The 12,814-nt window shown below is 37.2% G+C and overlaps 1 protein-coding gene across 11 annotated transcripts in view; it reads left to right on the top strand.

The window, feature by feature from the left end:
• The window catches only part of STK39 (serine/threonine kinase 39), an 82,453-nt gene that overhangs the window by 17,063 nt on the left and 52,576 nt on the right, over nucleotides 1–12,814 (top strand). For 7 of the 11 annotated variants that reach the window (XR_014956548.1, XR_014956547.1, XM_085584362.1 and 4 more), the window contains 7 exons: nucleotides 366–478; nucleotides 5,292–5,400; nucleotides 6,706–6,847; nucleotides 8,954–9,009; nucleotides 10,647–10,756; nucleotides 10,853–10,954; nucleotides 11,148–11,281. Coding sequence is in view for 9 of the 11 variants with exons in the window: in XM_021534750.3 (XP_021390425.1) it covers nucleotides 366–478; nucleotides 5,292–5,400; nucleotides 6,706–6,847; nucleotides 8,954–9,009; nucleotides 10,647–10,756; nucleotides 10,853–10,954; nucleotides 11,148–11,281 (766 nt within the window). In the remaining 2 variants the exon portion in view is untranslated. The other 4 variants (XM_085584364.1, XM_085584363.1, XM_021534752.4 and 1 more) reach the window with 3 other exon arrangements.

The following is a 12,814-nucleotide window of genomic DNA, read 5'->3' as shown; positions in this document are numbered from 1 at the left end:
ATCAACCGTGCAGGTCATGTTCTTGATTAAAACAGATGTATCTAAAGACAGAAGTGTAATGAACTATGAAATGCATTGAAGTGGTGGTTATGTCTTGATAAATGAGCATATCATTTGAAATCACTGGCTTTGGAATTTTTTGTGGTGTACGGAAAAGAAACTTTCAGGTTTTTCTTTTCCATCTGAAAGGTGTGAAAGATGGTTTGCTAGTGGAAAGGTATGCATGTAGGGAAAGCAATGGAAATGGATAAAACAGCAGCTTTGAAGTTCTTTGTCAATATAGGCTTCTCATGCTGGTCACTGGTTTAACTCTTCTGTTAAACTATGTTAATCTCTCAGGCTGTTCCTTTTCTTCCCTTTTTCAGGTAGTGGTGCTACAGCAGTTGTCCAGGCAGCACTCTGCAAACCCAGGCAAGAACGTGTAGCAATAAAGAGGATCAACTTAGAAAAATGCCAAACCAGTATGGATGAATTACTTGTAAGTAAATAAAGGGGCAGTATGTTACATGGAGACTTACTTTCTGTTTTGACTTTGTTTTTTGCTTGGTCCAAGAGTGAGGGTAGAACTTTATGCAGGATATGAGAGAAGGGTTTGAAAATAATCTGAAATACTTACACAATTCCCTAAAGATATAATTTTTTAATGCATATTTTTTCATGTTACAAAAATGACATATGCAAACTTTAATCTTGGGATAATCAACTTGGGATAACTGTGGGAAGACCCTAAACTCTTGTTTTCTGGAAGCTCAGTTTTTAAGTGATTACTGCCTGGTTGTCTGCCTTTTTTAATACTGAGGAAAGATACATTTTCCTTTGGTTAAACACTGATTAAAAATATGAATAAAAAATTTAGTAGGTCTCCTTAAAATGTCTAAAGCACCAAAACATGCTGGATCGTTTAATAATGATAACTTTTAAGGAGGAAAGGAGGAATGGCTACACTGCCATCTACACAAGGAAACTCCTTTTAAAGCTAGTAACACGCATTTATCGGATAGGCCATAACAAGAATGTTTGAAGAGTTTTATTTGTTTGGGCCACTGATCAGAGAAGAAAGGGACCTGTAAGAAGCCATTTGTAAAGGAACTGCCAGAGTTTTTCCTCTGCACTGGTTATAGCAATCCAGAAAATTCACAAAGAACTATTGAAACACAAAACCTATTGCTTTCTAATGCTCCTAGATAGGTGCTTGTAAGACTAATGTTTGTTTTTATATAGGCAGCATAACAAGATTTGAAGGACACAAAACCTTTCTAAAAGTGAGAACACTCTCTTCTGTTCCACAGGTTATACTACAGCCTAGAGACTGTGGGCTTTTTCTAATGCAGAAATTCCTGCCTCTGAAGGAAATGATCTCCTCAGCAGGGAATTGCCAGTGCAAAAGATATCTTGAATTTGATACAGAGGGTATGGTCCGTCCAGTTTCTTCAGCTAAAGTGGCTTTTTTACAGTGGAGGACCCAAAATGTTCTTCCCCTGGTGATTGATGGCATTCGCCTTCAGTTTATGTGACCGCTTGTATGCAGCATTGTTGTGCTTTTTACGAGGATTGTGGTAGTGGAAGTTACTTCTGAGGTAGTGAGAATTCTGTCAACTGAAAACTCAAAAGATAAATTCTGAGCTGTCTTTAAGCCCAAGGTGAGATGCTGTGCATGATGTATTAACGGCTACAGTCCCCAAAGAACATTTCTAAAAAAAGATAATTACAATTAATTGTAAGATAAATTGGTCAGAATTGGAATTTTTTGGTTAGAATTTGAACTAATACTGGGAATTAAGAATTAAAAGATGTTACAAGCAAACTAGTAAAACCAGACAAAACTGCCAGAAATCTGCAAGAGAAATTCTTGTGGTCTGGAGAAACAATTGCATTTAGTTATGAGCTTATAAAAAATTACCTTGCCCAAATGCTTGAGTGTCTTTACTGTTGAGATGTCACCACTGTCTGTCAAATGAGGTAGTAGGTCTTGAATTTTTGGTCCTATATTGCTTTCTTTTGGTACAAAGACAACTGTCCATACCATCTTTTTTTATTTTATAACATAAGTCAATTTCTACTTTTCTGTGCTCAGATTTTTTGTTTCTTTAATTTGTTGATCTGTTTTGATCTGAACATGAATTGGGATTTTCCTGGTTCCTGGTTAGGAGAGTTATAGAGGCGTATACACATATGTGCATGCATACACATACTTAGTTAACTTTTTTCTGTGAGGTTCAGTATACTTATGACTCAGTTCTTAAGAAACTTAAAAATTTTTTTTTAAAAATAGAGACTTTTTCTGGTAAAGGCATAATTGACCTTCAAAACTCTTGTTACAACTGTATTAACATTTTCATTTCAGCTGATAGTACTTAGAATGTTCTTGTGTTTTTGGCAGAATTTGAGTCTAAAAATGTTGAGTTTAATCAGTTTTTAATCACTTATTTTTCTGATGAAACATTTTTTGTTGGCACAGGAATGTTCTAAAACTGTCTGTTCTCTGAACACGCTGTTTTTTAAAATGATGGTGCAGAGTGCTTATGAATGCTGTGCACAGGCACCCTTCACAAATTCTCAGCTGTGTGGCCTTCAGAGAAGTGGAAATGCATCAAGCCCGGTGCCCATGTAAGCAGACGTAGGATTTGGGCCAGTGGCAATTAAAATAGAAAGGCAGTGTGGGAGGGAGTTTAAATATTACTGAGGTTACACAAACTGCCAAACTCCTGAAATTCGATACTCTGTTTCCTGCAATGTCCTGTGTTCTCACTATTGTAACCTTAGTGTAACTTTACCCCCTAAGCCAAGACGAAAGTCCTGTCCTTAGTACTGTCCTGACTGGGTCCCTTCCCCATTCTTTTACCTCCAGTTTTTTAGAACAATCAAAAGCTCAAGGCTACAAACTCCAGGATGTTCTGTGGGAGGTTGTTTGGTTGAAGGGATTTTCGAGGCTGTTTTTGTTTCTGTGATGGGGGGCCCGGGCCCGGCCTGGCTGCAGCCGCTCCGCACAGAGAGGAGCTGCCTCGCTGTTGCTTATTAACTGTGTCACCCGCCTGCCCGCAGGCTGAAAGACATTTTTGTGCAGCTGCTCAGTGAAACTGGATCAGGAATAACCTGGCTGAAAGAGGTTAGATTTTAACCTGGGCATATTGCCTGGTGCAGCACACAAATGCCTGTGCTAGTGCAAGGCAGGGAGAAGAGAGGGGATGAAGGAGAGACTTAAATTGCTGGTACTTCTTTGCTGCTTTTCAATGTCTGGGGTGACATAATGTGAAGAGGACTCCAGCGTGCTCTCCTGGATGTTCTACTGCAAGCTGTTTCCCTGGCAGTGCATTTTAAATGAATGCTTTTCTTTCTCACCTGTGCATATTATGGGCCACAGCCAAATGGATGAAGTCTGTGGAGGCTTACTATTCTGTTTGTGACAGGAGTTTTCTAGAACTGCAAGACTGAAATTAATTAATTCTTTCCTGACTAAAATTCCATCCCTTATCTCTCATGCTTTCTGTTTATTTTTGTTTTGCAAAGACCCTTTGGAAAAAAAGTCATGAAAGCTGAGACGTAAGGTGCCTTTGGCAATGGTTACTGAGGTAGCTCAATTGTTGCCCAAGAGTTGATGCAGGGAGGTAAAACATTCAAAGCCCTTTTCAGTTAAAGATAGTGAAGCTTATCTCAGATGCATTTTTGCCCAGTGGTGTCAGCTGGACTTTTTGAGTCACTGTTATATTACCAGCATAGGAAAATAATAAAACAATGTAAGAAATTAAATAGAAACCAGGACTGGTGAAGTTACAGTTAAGGTCTGGAATGGGTAGCTGAATTAAGAACATGAGGCAGTAATTTGACTTGTGTTTAAGATGACATGTCTTCTGGGAGAGGGAAATGTACTCCACATGTCTGTCTTCTGTCTTTCACCTACTGTCTTCTGGGGGATGACAGGGAGCAATCTTGCAAATTGCTCTTATTATTCAGGCTCATTGATTCATTATCCAGGCATTCTTCCTTCTGTGTTTTAGGGTTCAGAAATTGTCTAAGGAGGGGGACTTTGGAACAAGCTGAAATGTGTGTCAAACTACAGCCTGACTTTAATAGTCGCCTACAAGCACCATGAGATTAAATCCCATTCTTTAATACATATAATTAACTTTTTATTAGAAACCAGCTGTGATTTTTAAGTGCATTGCAAATAACAAAAAACCTTTTTCAAACAATTGCTAAAATGAAGTTTAAGGTTGAAAATGACCATTTGGGGCAGCTTTAATCAACCTAAGTGGGACCTGCGTAGTGCGTGACCTGCAGAATTGCTGTTGAGTCAGAGAGAAACACAGTCCACTTCAAACAGTTGCTTTTCAGGGAGAGAGGAGAGGAGGAAGATTTTTTTTTACCTCGATTGGCTTCCAGACTGGCTTACCCTCCAGGAGCATGTTCTCTAGCATCAGGAGTGAATCAGAATCAAGGCTGTGTGGCTGGAGATGGAGAGGGAGAAGTAGGGTTGGGGCAGCTTAAATTGGTGTGAGACCCAACCCTGTGGTACAGAAGTGGCCTCACGTAAGGGATTTAAAGGATTGGCAGAAGAGTGGCTGGAAAGGTGTTACAGAACAATTATGTGAAAGAGTGAATAGAAAAAGAACCCTGTTTGAATTAACAGATACAAGACAATCATTCTTAATGTGTACAGCTGTGGTGTGTCATAGATGCTGTTACTTGGTAGTGCCACGTTGTGCATCTGTTGGTGACTCTGTGTTCCTCTAGTCAATTGTTTCCTATGACTTTTGGCCTGTAATATTGCTTTTTCTCTATTTTTATTTAATTGTGTGGCTCTGGTGTCTACCTGTCTCTCCCACAGTAGCTGAGCCAGTGGTGCTGTGTCCTTTGTTTGATGGCTTCCTTCCTCCTTTCCTACCTGTTCCCATTCTACTCTTCATATCCCTTTTGAACAGAAAATGCAGTAGATTTTTGACCTTTCCTTGCATTTTGTTGTCTAGCCTGTACCCACACCTTCAGCTCTTGGAGACTACTCATTCTTCATTGCTTACTGTGAATTTGAAACTTTGACAGTAATTTCTTTGCTGTTCTCAGGAGAAAAGTGATGTAGCTATGCCTGTATCTCATGGCCAAACTTCCCTCATTTTCTTAGCAATAATGCTTTTTCTTGCATGCAGATCTTTAGGTAAATTGAAATGTTTTAATGCCTTGATGCATACCCTGTACATACTTTAGTTCTGTTATAGTATTTCACTTTGGAAATTAAACTTTATTTTAGCAAAAACTGATAGCTGGCTCTGTTGTTTTGGGCTTTGTATTTCTTACAGAAAGAAATTCAAGCAATGAGTCAGTGCAATCACCCTAATGTGGTGACCTATTACACATCTTTTGTGGTGAAGGATGAACTGTGGCTGGTTATGAAGCTATTAAGTGGGGGTAAGTTACTGGTTTTATTTGTTTAGCTGCAAGGTAATTGTAGGACTACTTTTTTCCTAAGGTACCACCTTTGAGTTCATTGATCTAAATTAACTAATGAGAGAGAGGTAGACACTACCTAGGATGAACCTTAAGATGTAGGCATGTTAAGGGGGAATGTGCAAGCTTACAAAGTTTGTATATCTGTATTCACAGGACAGGCTAAAAATTACTGAAATACAGTAATTATATAAACAGAATTTAATTCCCATTCTGAACCAATTTATCAAAGTTCTCTATTAAGGCTGCGTAGGGAAAACTGATTGGAATTAAGTAAATTCTGTCAGTGTGATCTTTTATGGAGTTTCTCTGGAATCCTCTGTATTTTTATAAAAATGCATATATATCTGATTTCATAATGAGTATTACTCCTTGTTCCTTATTCAAGCAAGATCCATCCTAGGCCAAATATTGCACATATTATTGCTTAAGCTAACCAAACACTCATTGCATTTTTTTATGATGATAATTACTGGTATAAAATTCTTACTTAGTTCTGGAAGAGGAAAAAGGAGGCTGAACTTAATGTGCTTGTAGTTTAGAAATGAGAGGCCCAAGAATAAGACATGATGGTTCTGGTTGTTATATGATGTTGTTCAAGATTAGTCTTAGTGGCAGCTTCACCATGATGGGAAAACAAGGAGGGGAAGTGCTTGTGTCACATTTGGTTGAATTGGTCAGTTCAAGCAAAAGCAAACATAGAGCATGAGAGAAACAAGTGATTCATGACAGGAATTTACTGTGAGCTGTTGAATAGTGCTTGGATAAGAACAAAATGTTTCCTTTAAAAGCCTTGAAGTGTATAATAACTGAAGTTCAATGTCAAATTATGTGTCACTGGGAATGTTAGCTTTTGTTTGCATTTGTCTCCTTCCAGTCTTGCAGCTGCATGTTTACATCATGAACACATGAACCATGATCTAAACTGGATAATAAACCAAGACCTTTACAGTACATGTCTGTTTAAATATGGGGTACTCCTGAACTTTTAATTAGTGGTTGTTTTGCAAGCTATTAGCAGATCTTTCTAATGGATCATTAAGTATTTCGGTATTTTTGACAAAAAGCAGTGCTCTGTATCCCATTTGGATGGATTAGTGGTGTGCTTTATTCTAAGAGCTAGTTACATGCATTTACACATACGTGCAAAGATTGAAATTGCAGTAGCAGCAGCGTAGAAAGAATGAAGACTTGCAGCTTTCTACAGAATCTGATATAATACTGCTTTGTATATGCTTTTTTTTGTCTCCTGGATCTGTAATACAGGTTCAATGCTTGATATAATAAAGTATATTGTCAACAGAGGAGAGCACAAAAATGGTGTGCTTGAAGAACCCATAATAGCAACAATTCTTAAAGAAGTTTTGGAGGGCTTAGACTATCTACACAGGAATGGGCAAATTCACAGGTAGGAGCATGGTGAAAAATGTTTTCAAAATTGACTGTAGCTTGTTGATTCTGGTCAACTGTAGAAGCTTGTCTAAGCAAGTTTTATTGCTTCTTTCACTTCTGTAAATGTGATCAGTAATTATCAAGTGATAGTGCTTGAGCAAATGCTGTAATCTTGGTTGCAGTTTGTCACTTAAATTTCGTGTTTGCCTGGGTCTTTATCCTGTCTCTCTCTAATAGTTTGGATAGATTTGTGCTGTGATAAACGTGTCAGAACTGTGGTCCATAGTCCTGTGCCCGCTGGTGCTCCAGATACCAAATCTGGTTCTGGTTTATGGTATATGTTTTGTGAGTTGGTTATCATGTTGCACAGTAAACCTGTAATCTTGGGTGCTTGGACTCCTGCAAAAACGCAAAACTTTTTTTCCTGGTAATCAGTAAATATCTGTTACAACTCTACAGACCTTTTATGACTACATGTGAAGCTGGGAATTGCACCTAATGATTGCTGTTCTGTATAATCTCTCTCCACTGACTTCCTCCATATAAATTGTGCAGATCTCCCGGCATGGTATATCCATATCTGCTGTAGGAACTCAGAGATTGTTCTCACTCTTTGATTGTTGGAAGTGTGTTCTGACCTTCCTGTTAATTCTATTAAGGTGAATTTTTCTTTTAAGGAAGGTGTCTACAGTAGATTCTCTGCTTCTGATAAGGGAATCTTTTACCCAAAAACGAGGTTTGCTGCAGACAGGACTCTGAAATGGAGGTGGTACTGATGTAGCACAGTAATTTTTCTTTTTGAGTCTGTCCTATGTCTCATCTTATAAATGAACTGTCGCTGATGTAAATCAAGAGCTATTTCCTCCTTTTGCAGAGAGAAAATTGAGATAAATGGAGAAATAAAGAACAGCTATCTTGACTTCTGTTTTGGAATGCCAAAGATCTGCATCAGTCCTTAAGACACAGTATTCTGTTAAGCTTATATTATTATGAAGGGCACATTCATGACCTTTTAAGGATAATGGGACTCTTTGAGGTCAAATTTGTGAATTCCCCTTGTGTGTTTTTAAAGTACCTTAAGATAAAAAGAGAGATCTATATGATATGTCTGAGATTTATCCTTTTTCAAACTGTGTAGAAGTCCTGTTGAAGTTGAAAACTGTGCCTTCAGTCTCTCATGTACATTAGAGGTGAATGCTGTGGTATAGTTCAGGGAATACTGTGTCAGGTGGCACTTGTTAGTTGGAGATGTTTTCAAAATTATTCAGGGATCTTGTTCTGTTGTTTCAGTGCATTCTTTTTAACATGTTTATATATATATATATGAGGAAACAGGTTATGTTACCTTTCAGTAGTAACATAAATTCGATGAAACTTGCAAAGGTTAATTTTCTCAAGTCTTAATTGTTATGATAGATTTTCTATGACAGTTTTAAAGTGTGCATTAGGAATGGGGTGCATGTTTCTATTAAAAAAAAAGAAACAAGCCAAACCAAAACAACCACAAAGTTTTCTTGTGAACATTACATGTGAAGAGCGTGTTAAATGGGTATTGCTAACTCTTATGTACTTACTAAATTCTGAACATATTCGATGCCAAGTAACTTTTCACCACTGTACCCTATAGCAAAATATGTCTGCTATTCCTGAGGTGAATTGGAGAGAAATGTACAGTACATTTGTCTTTTGAAGATATGTCTCTTCTCTGAAGATATTGAAGAGGAGAAATTTTTTTCAACTTTTCTTTTTCATTAGTGGTGCAGTAGAATGTAAAAAGCATTAATTCTTGGTTTACAGCTCTGAAAGCTTTCAGTTTGTGAGACTGTAACAGGTGGTAAACCAGACTTTGAACCTAAATATCTACTTTCTTAAAATCTATCCCTGAATTTTGCTCATTTATGCTAGAGCTGAATTCTGCTCTTTTTATATGTGAAAATTTGTTAGAATTTGAGTTCTGTACTCTGTTTTAATAATATTCAGTTACATTTTACACATCAGCTTCCTTTTGCTGCTTTAAATTTGAAAACTCTCTCTTGTGAAACTATTCAGTATGCAATATTTATTTGTTTGCATAAAATGTGCAGTATGTGCTTTCATAACAACCCCTGTTTGTACATTCCAGAGATTTGAAGGCTGGCAACATTCTACTGGGTGAGGATGGCTCTGTACAAATAGCAGGTAATGGTGGTGGTAGGGTAATTGATAAATAAAAGCAAAAGGTAATTGCAGCTGGATCAGGGGCAACTGATATCAAGGGGTAAAATTTTTCTGTTGGCTTTAAACTATTCCTTTTGGGGTGCTGTAGCCACAAGTTACCCAGTTTCAGATTTCAGGATTCTTGATTAATGATACTTGACTCAGAAATTATTCAACATCTCTTTGTGTCCCATCAAATATATAAGGAAGTTTTCTAATGTCCTCTTAATGTTTCCATTTGATTCACCCATGCAACTTAAACAGCTTGCAAATGGTAAAAACTGTTATTTCTGTTAATATAATTTTTTTTCTGCAAGTAATTGTAATAGTTTTGGGGACCCAACTATCTGTGTGTACTGTCTTCATAAAGACTTTGACTATAATTTTACTAGTCACTAAGATGCATGAGGCATATCTCACTTAGAATTATTTTTGGCATATCTGCCATTTGTCTGGCAGTGGTATTTGTTGGATACAATTTAGCATCTTTAGTGTCCTCTGAGTGCATTGATGTGCTTCTTGAGCTGTAGTCTGTAAGAATGAAATTATTTGGTCTCGTAAGAGCAAGGCTCATATCCCATCTCTCAGGCTGGTATCAGATTATTTGGAAAACAATGGGAGCAGGTGGTGATACCTGCCCCTTCCCACAGCACAAGGCCCACCAGGCCTTCCACATTCTGTAGTGGATGACTGAGCACTGTGAGCACTGAGAGCCCTGGGTAATAAAAATGACTATAGACAAAAGTTGTTATTTTTATATAAATGATGCTTTCAAAGTGCCATGTAAAAATTATTTTAAGGTCTTTAATATACCTGTGTGAAATAATGATAAAACCACATTTTTCTGTAAGTACTGGAGGTGTTTTCTTTAAAATCAGGTAACAATAGGGAATAAATTTAAGTCTGTAGTGTACTACTCTATTTCAGTTTAACTGGATTGTAAATAGTACAGTTGAAAATACTTTTCATATAGCTCCATTCAAAATTGACAGTATTTCTACACACATTGGGAACCTGCTCTTTCTTCCACTTACATGCCTACCTCTCCCATATAGCTGTCATTAATGTAGTAACAGATTAACAGAACACTGAGCCTTTTTTTTCTTCCTCTTCTATTTCAGAATTTGGAAAAAGCTATTCATGTCCTGGTCTACTATTAAGTACATAGTAGTGATGGCTTTTCTAATTGTCTTTGGTTTTTCAAATTCCCATAAGAATTGAAATTACATATAGTATTCTCTCTTGTTCAAATCACATTCATATTTAGTTGCTATGCAGAAGAAGCTCCTTGTCTTTGGACAATAGCAGATGCAAACCTTGGCACAAAGTGAATATTTGAAAACTCCAGGTGATGGATGTATTGGAGTCCTTTGCAACTTTATTCAGGGAGACACATACTGGGAAGTTAAACTTGAGGATGTTTTAGTGTGGCTTTCCCTGATAAAACTCTACCTTCTATTCCATAGCATTTCATGAACAGCGTGTTGTGGACCAAAGGTCAGCTTTGCAATGGAGAGTTTCTATAGGCATACCTTTAGGAGCTGACTTTATTTCTAAAATGCAAAACTTTTGCTTTGTTATTGGTAATTTAACAGATTTCAACTTTTCTACTTTCCCAGATTTTGGTGTTAGTGCATTTTTAGCAACTGGAGGTGATGTTACTCGTAACAAAGTAAGGAAAACATTTGTTGGTACTCCCTGTTGGATGGCCCCTGAAGTAATGGAGCAGGTATTTCTAATAATAATCAAAAATATAAAACATTGTCTTTTACTTCTGGAATGTGAGACATTACTACCTTGGTTTTTCCTTCTGGTTCTGTTTCAGGTGCGAGGTTATGACTTCAAGGCCGATATGTGGAGTTTTGGGATAACAGCCATTGAGTTAGCAACAGGAGCAGCACCTTATCACAAATACCCTCCTATGAAAGTAACAATCACTTTGTAATTCTTAATGCTGTTAGCTGTATTATTAATGCTGCTAGATAGTTAGTACTACTTTATTTTCAAAAGCAACTCAGGGTATCTAAATAGATGTATTCTGGGGAGTATTTTTTTCTCTTTTAATTTCTACATTTCAAATTTGTTTTGCTTACTACACCTCATTTTTGGGTTTATTTTAGGTATTAATGCTAACGCTTCAAAATGACCCTCCCACTTTAGAGACAGGTGTAGAGGACAAGGAGATGATGAAAAAGTATGGCAAATCCTTTAGAAAACTAATCTCATTATGCCTTCAAAAAGATCCTTCCAAAAGGTAGGTCACTATTGCCATGTAAAATATAATTATTTTTGAAAATATGTAGACTAAGTTACAGTGACATGATCTTGAAGTGTATGCTTTGAATTTTGTAAACAGCAGCTTTCAGTCACCTCCATCTGGGGAGAAGAAATTGCCTTTTTACTGTTACTTGAGTTTACTACTTCTGATTGTTAACCTAATGTATTTATACTTAAACACAGTACTGAATTAAACATGGATCAAACAAAAGTCCTTGCTCTACATCTTAATTTCTCATATGAAGGAAGATATGTGTCTTGATACTGATGCTTTAAACTTAGTGCTGCAGTTTGGCTGCTTACTGATAGGAATAATAATAATAATGGATAATCAAAGTCTTTATAATCAAGCCTCTTTTAGTTTCCTGTATCTAGTAATTTTCAGGTCAAGATTAAAGCATGAAGATTAAAGCATTAAAGTATGAAGTAATGAGCAGTAAATAAAATGAGTTTTCCTTGTATCCTTGAATACATAGTGTTGAGTTACCTGGTATGCAGTAAAGGAATTGGTGGTTAAGGTATTTACTTAAATTTATACATTTATTAAAACACATGCAATACCTTCATACTCAGTATTGCCTTGAATGGAACAATTAGACCAGCAAATAGATGTTCAGATAGAAACAGGTGTAGAGCAATTTTTTTTAGACTGGGGGGTCGTCATATTTCTTACAATCCAGGATGTAATTTTGCACGGAGATCCCTCCAGCAGCTATTATGTCACTTGTGGGAAGAGTCCTTGCTCTTTGTGGCAAACTCTAGGACTGGCATTGCACTGCTGCTGTTTCAGACTGTGATGTTTTTGTTTCTGAGATCTCTGTGGGTGTTTCTCCCCAGTGCCAGGGATGCTGCTCACAGTCCTCAGCTGCAGTTCATTGCTGCAATTTGTGTGGAAAAACAGGGCCAGAAAGCATATCCAGGCCAGGTCAGAAGCATCTGGCATAATTAATGGTGGAGGAATGGAGAACACTAGTTTGGAGAAAACTTACTAAAATGTAGCTTTGAAGTGTGCATAGCCCTGTTACGAGATGTGATGGTACTGTACTTTGAGAACTTAAAAACTTTGGCACAGAAGCTGGTTTTTCTTTTAAATAGTTTTCCCTTCCTATTTGCTCATCCAAGATACATGTATGAATTACTACAGAGTCTGGTGGTCTCCACAGGACCACTGATCAGAACTCCTTTATTGCAGAGCTTGGTGCTTTGGAGGTGAAGAAAAATGCGTGCTCTATGGAACCTACTATCTGTATCTAAATTGAACTTTTTGTTAATGTCAGGAGTTGGTCCATTATTCACTGCAGTGATATATACATACAGACTATTTACTACTCCTCTTTTGCTCACTCACTTTACAGATCTGTCCTCAAAGAAATAAACTAGGTCAGATTTCTGGGTTTTTTTTTTGAGATTGAGATCTTCCAAATGGAAGTTTTCTCACTGTTTTACATAGTTTATTCATTATTCAATCTCTTGCTGGAATTCAAATGAAAGACTAGAGCAGATATTGCCT

This window comes from Lonchura striata, chromosome 7 (assembly GCF_050655825.1).
Source record: "Lonchura striata isolate lonStrDom1 chromosome 7, ASM5065582v1, whole genome shotgun sequence".
NCBI classification, from domain to species: domain Eukaryota; kingdom Metazoa; phylum Chordata; class Aves; order Passeriformes; family Estrildidae; genus Lonchura; species Lonchura striata.
This window is presented reverse-complemented; position numbering and strand designations above follow the sequence as displayed.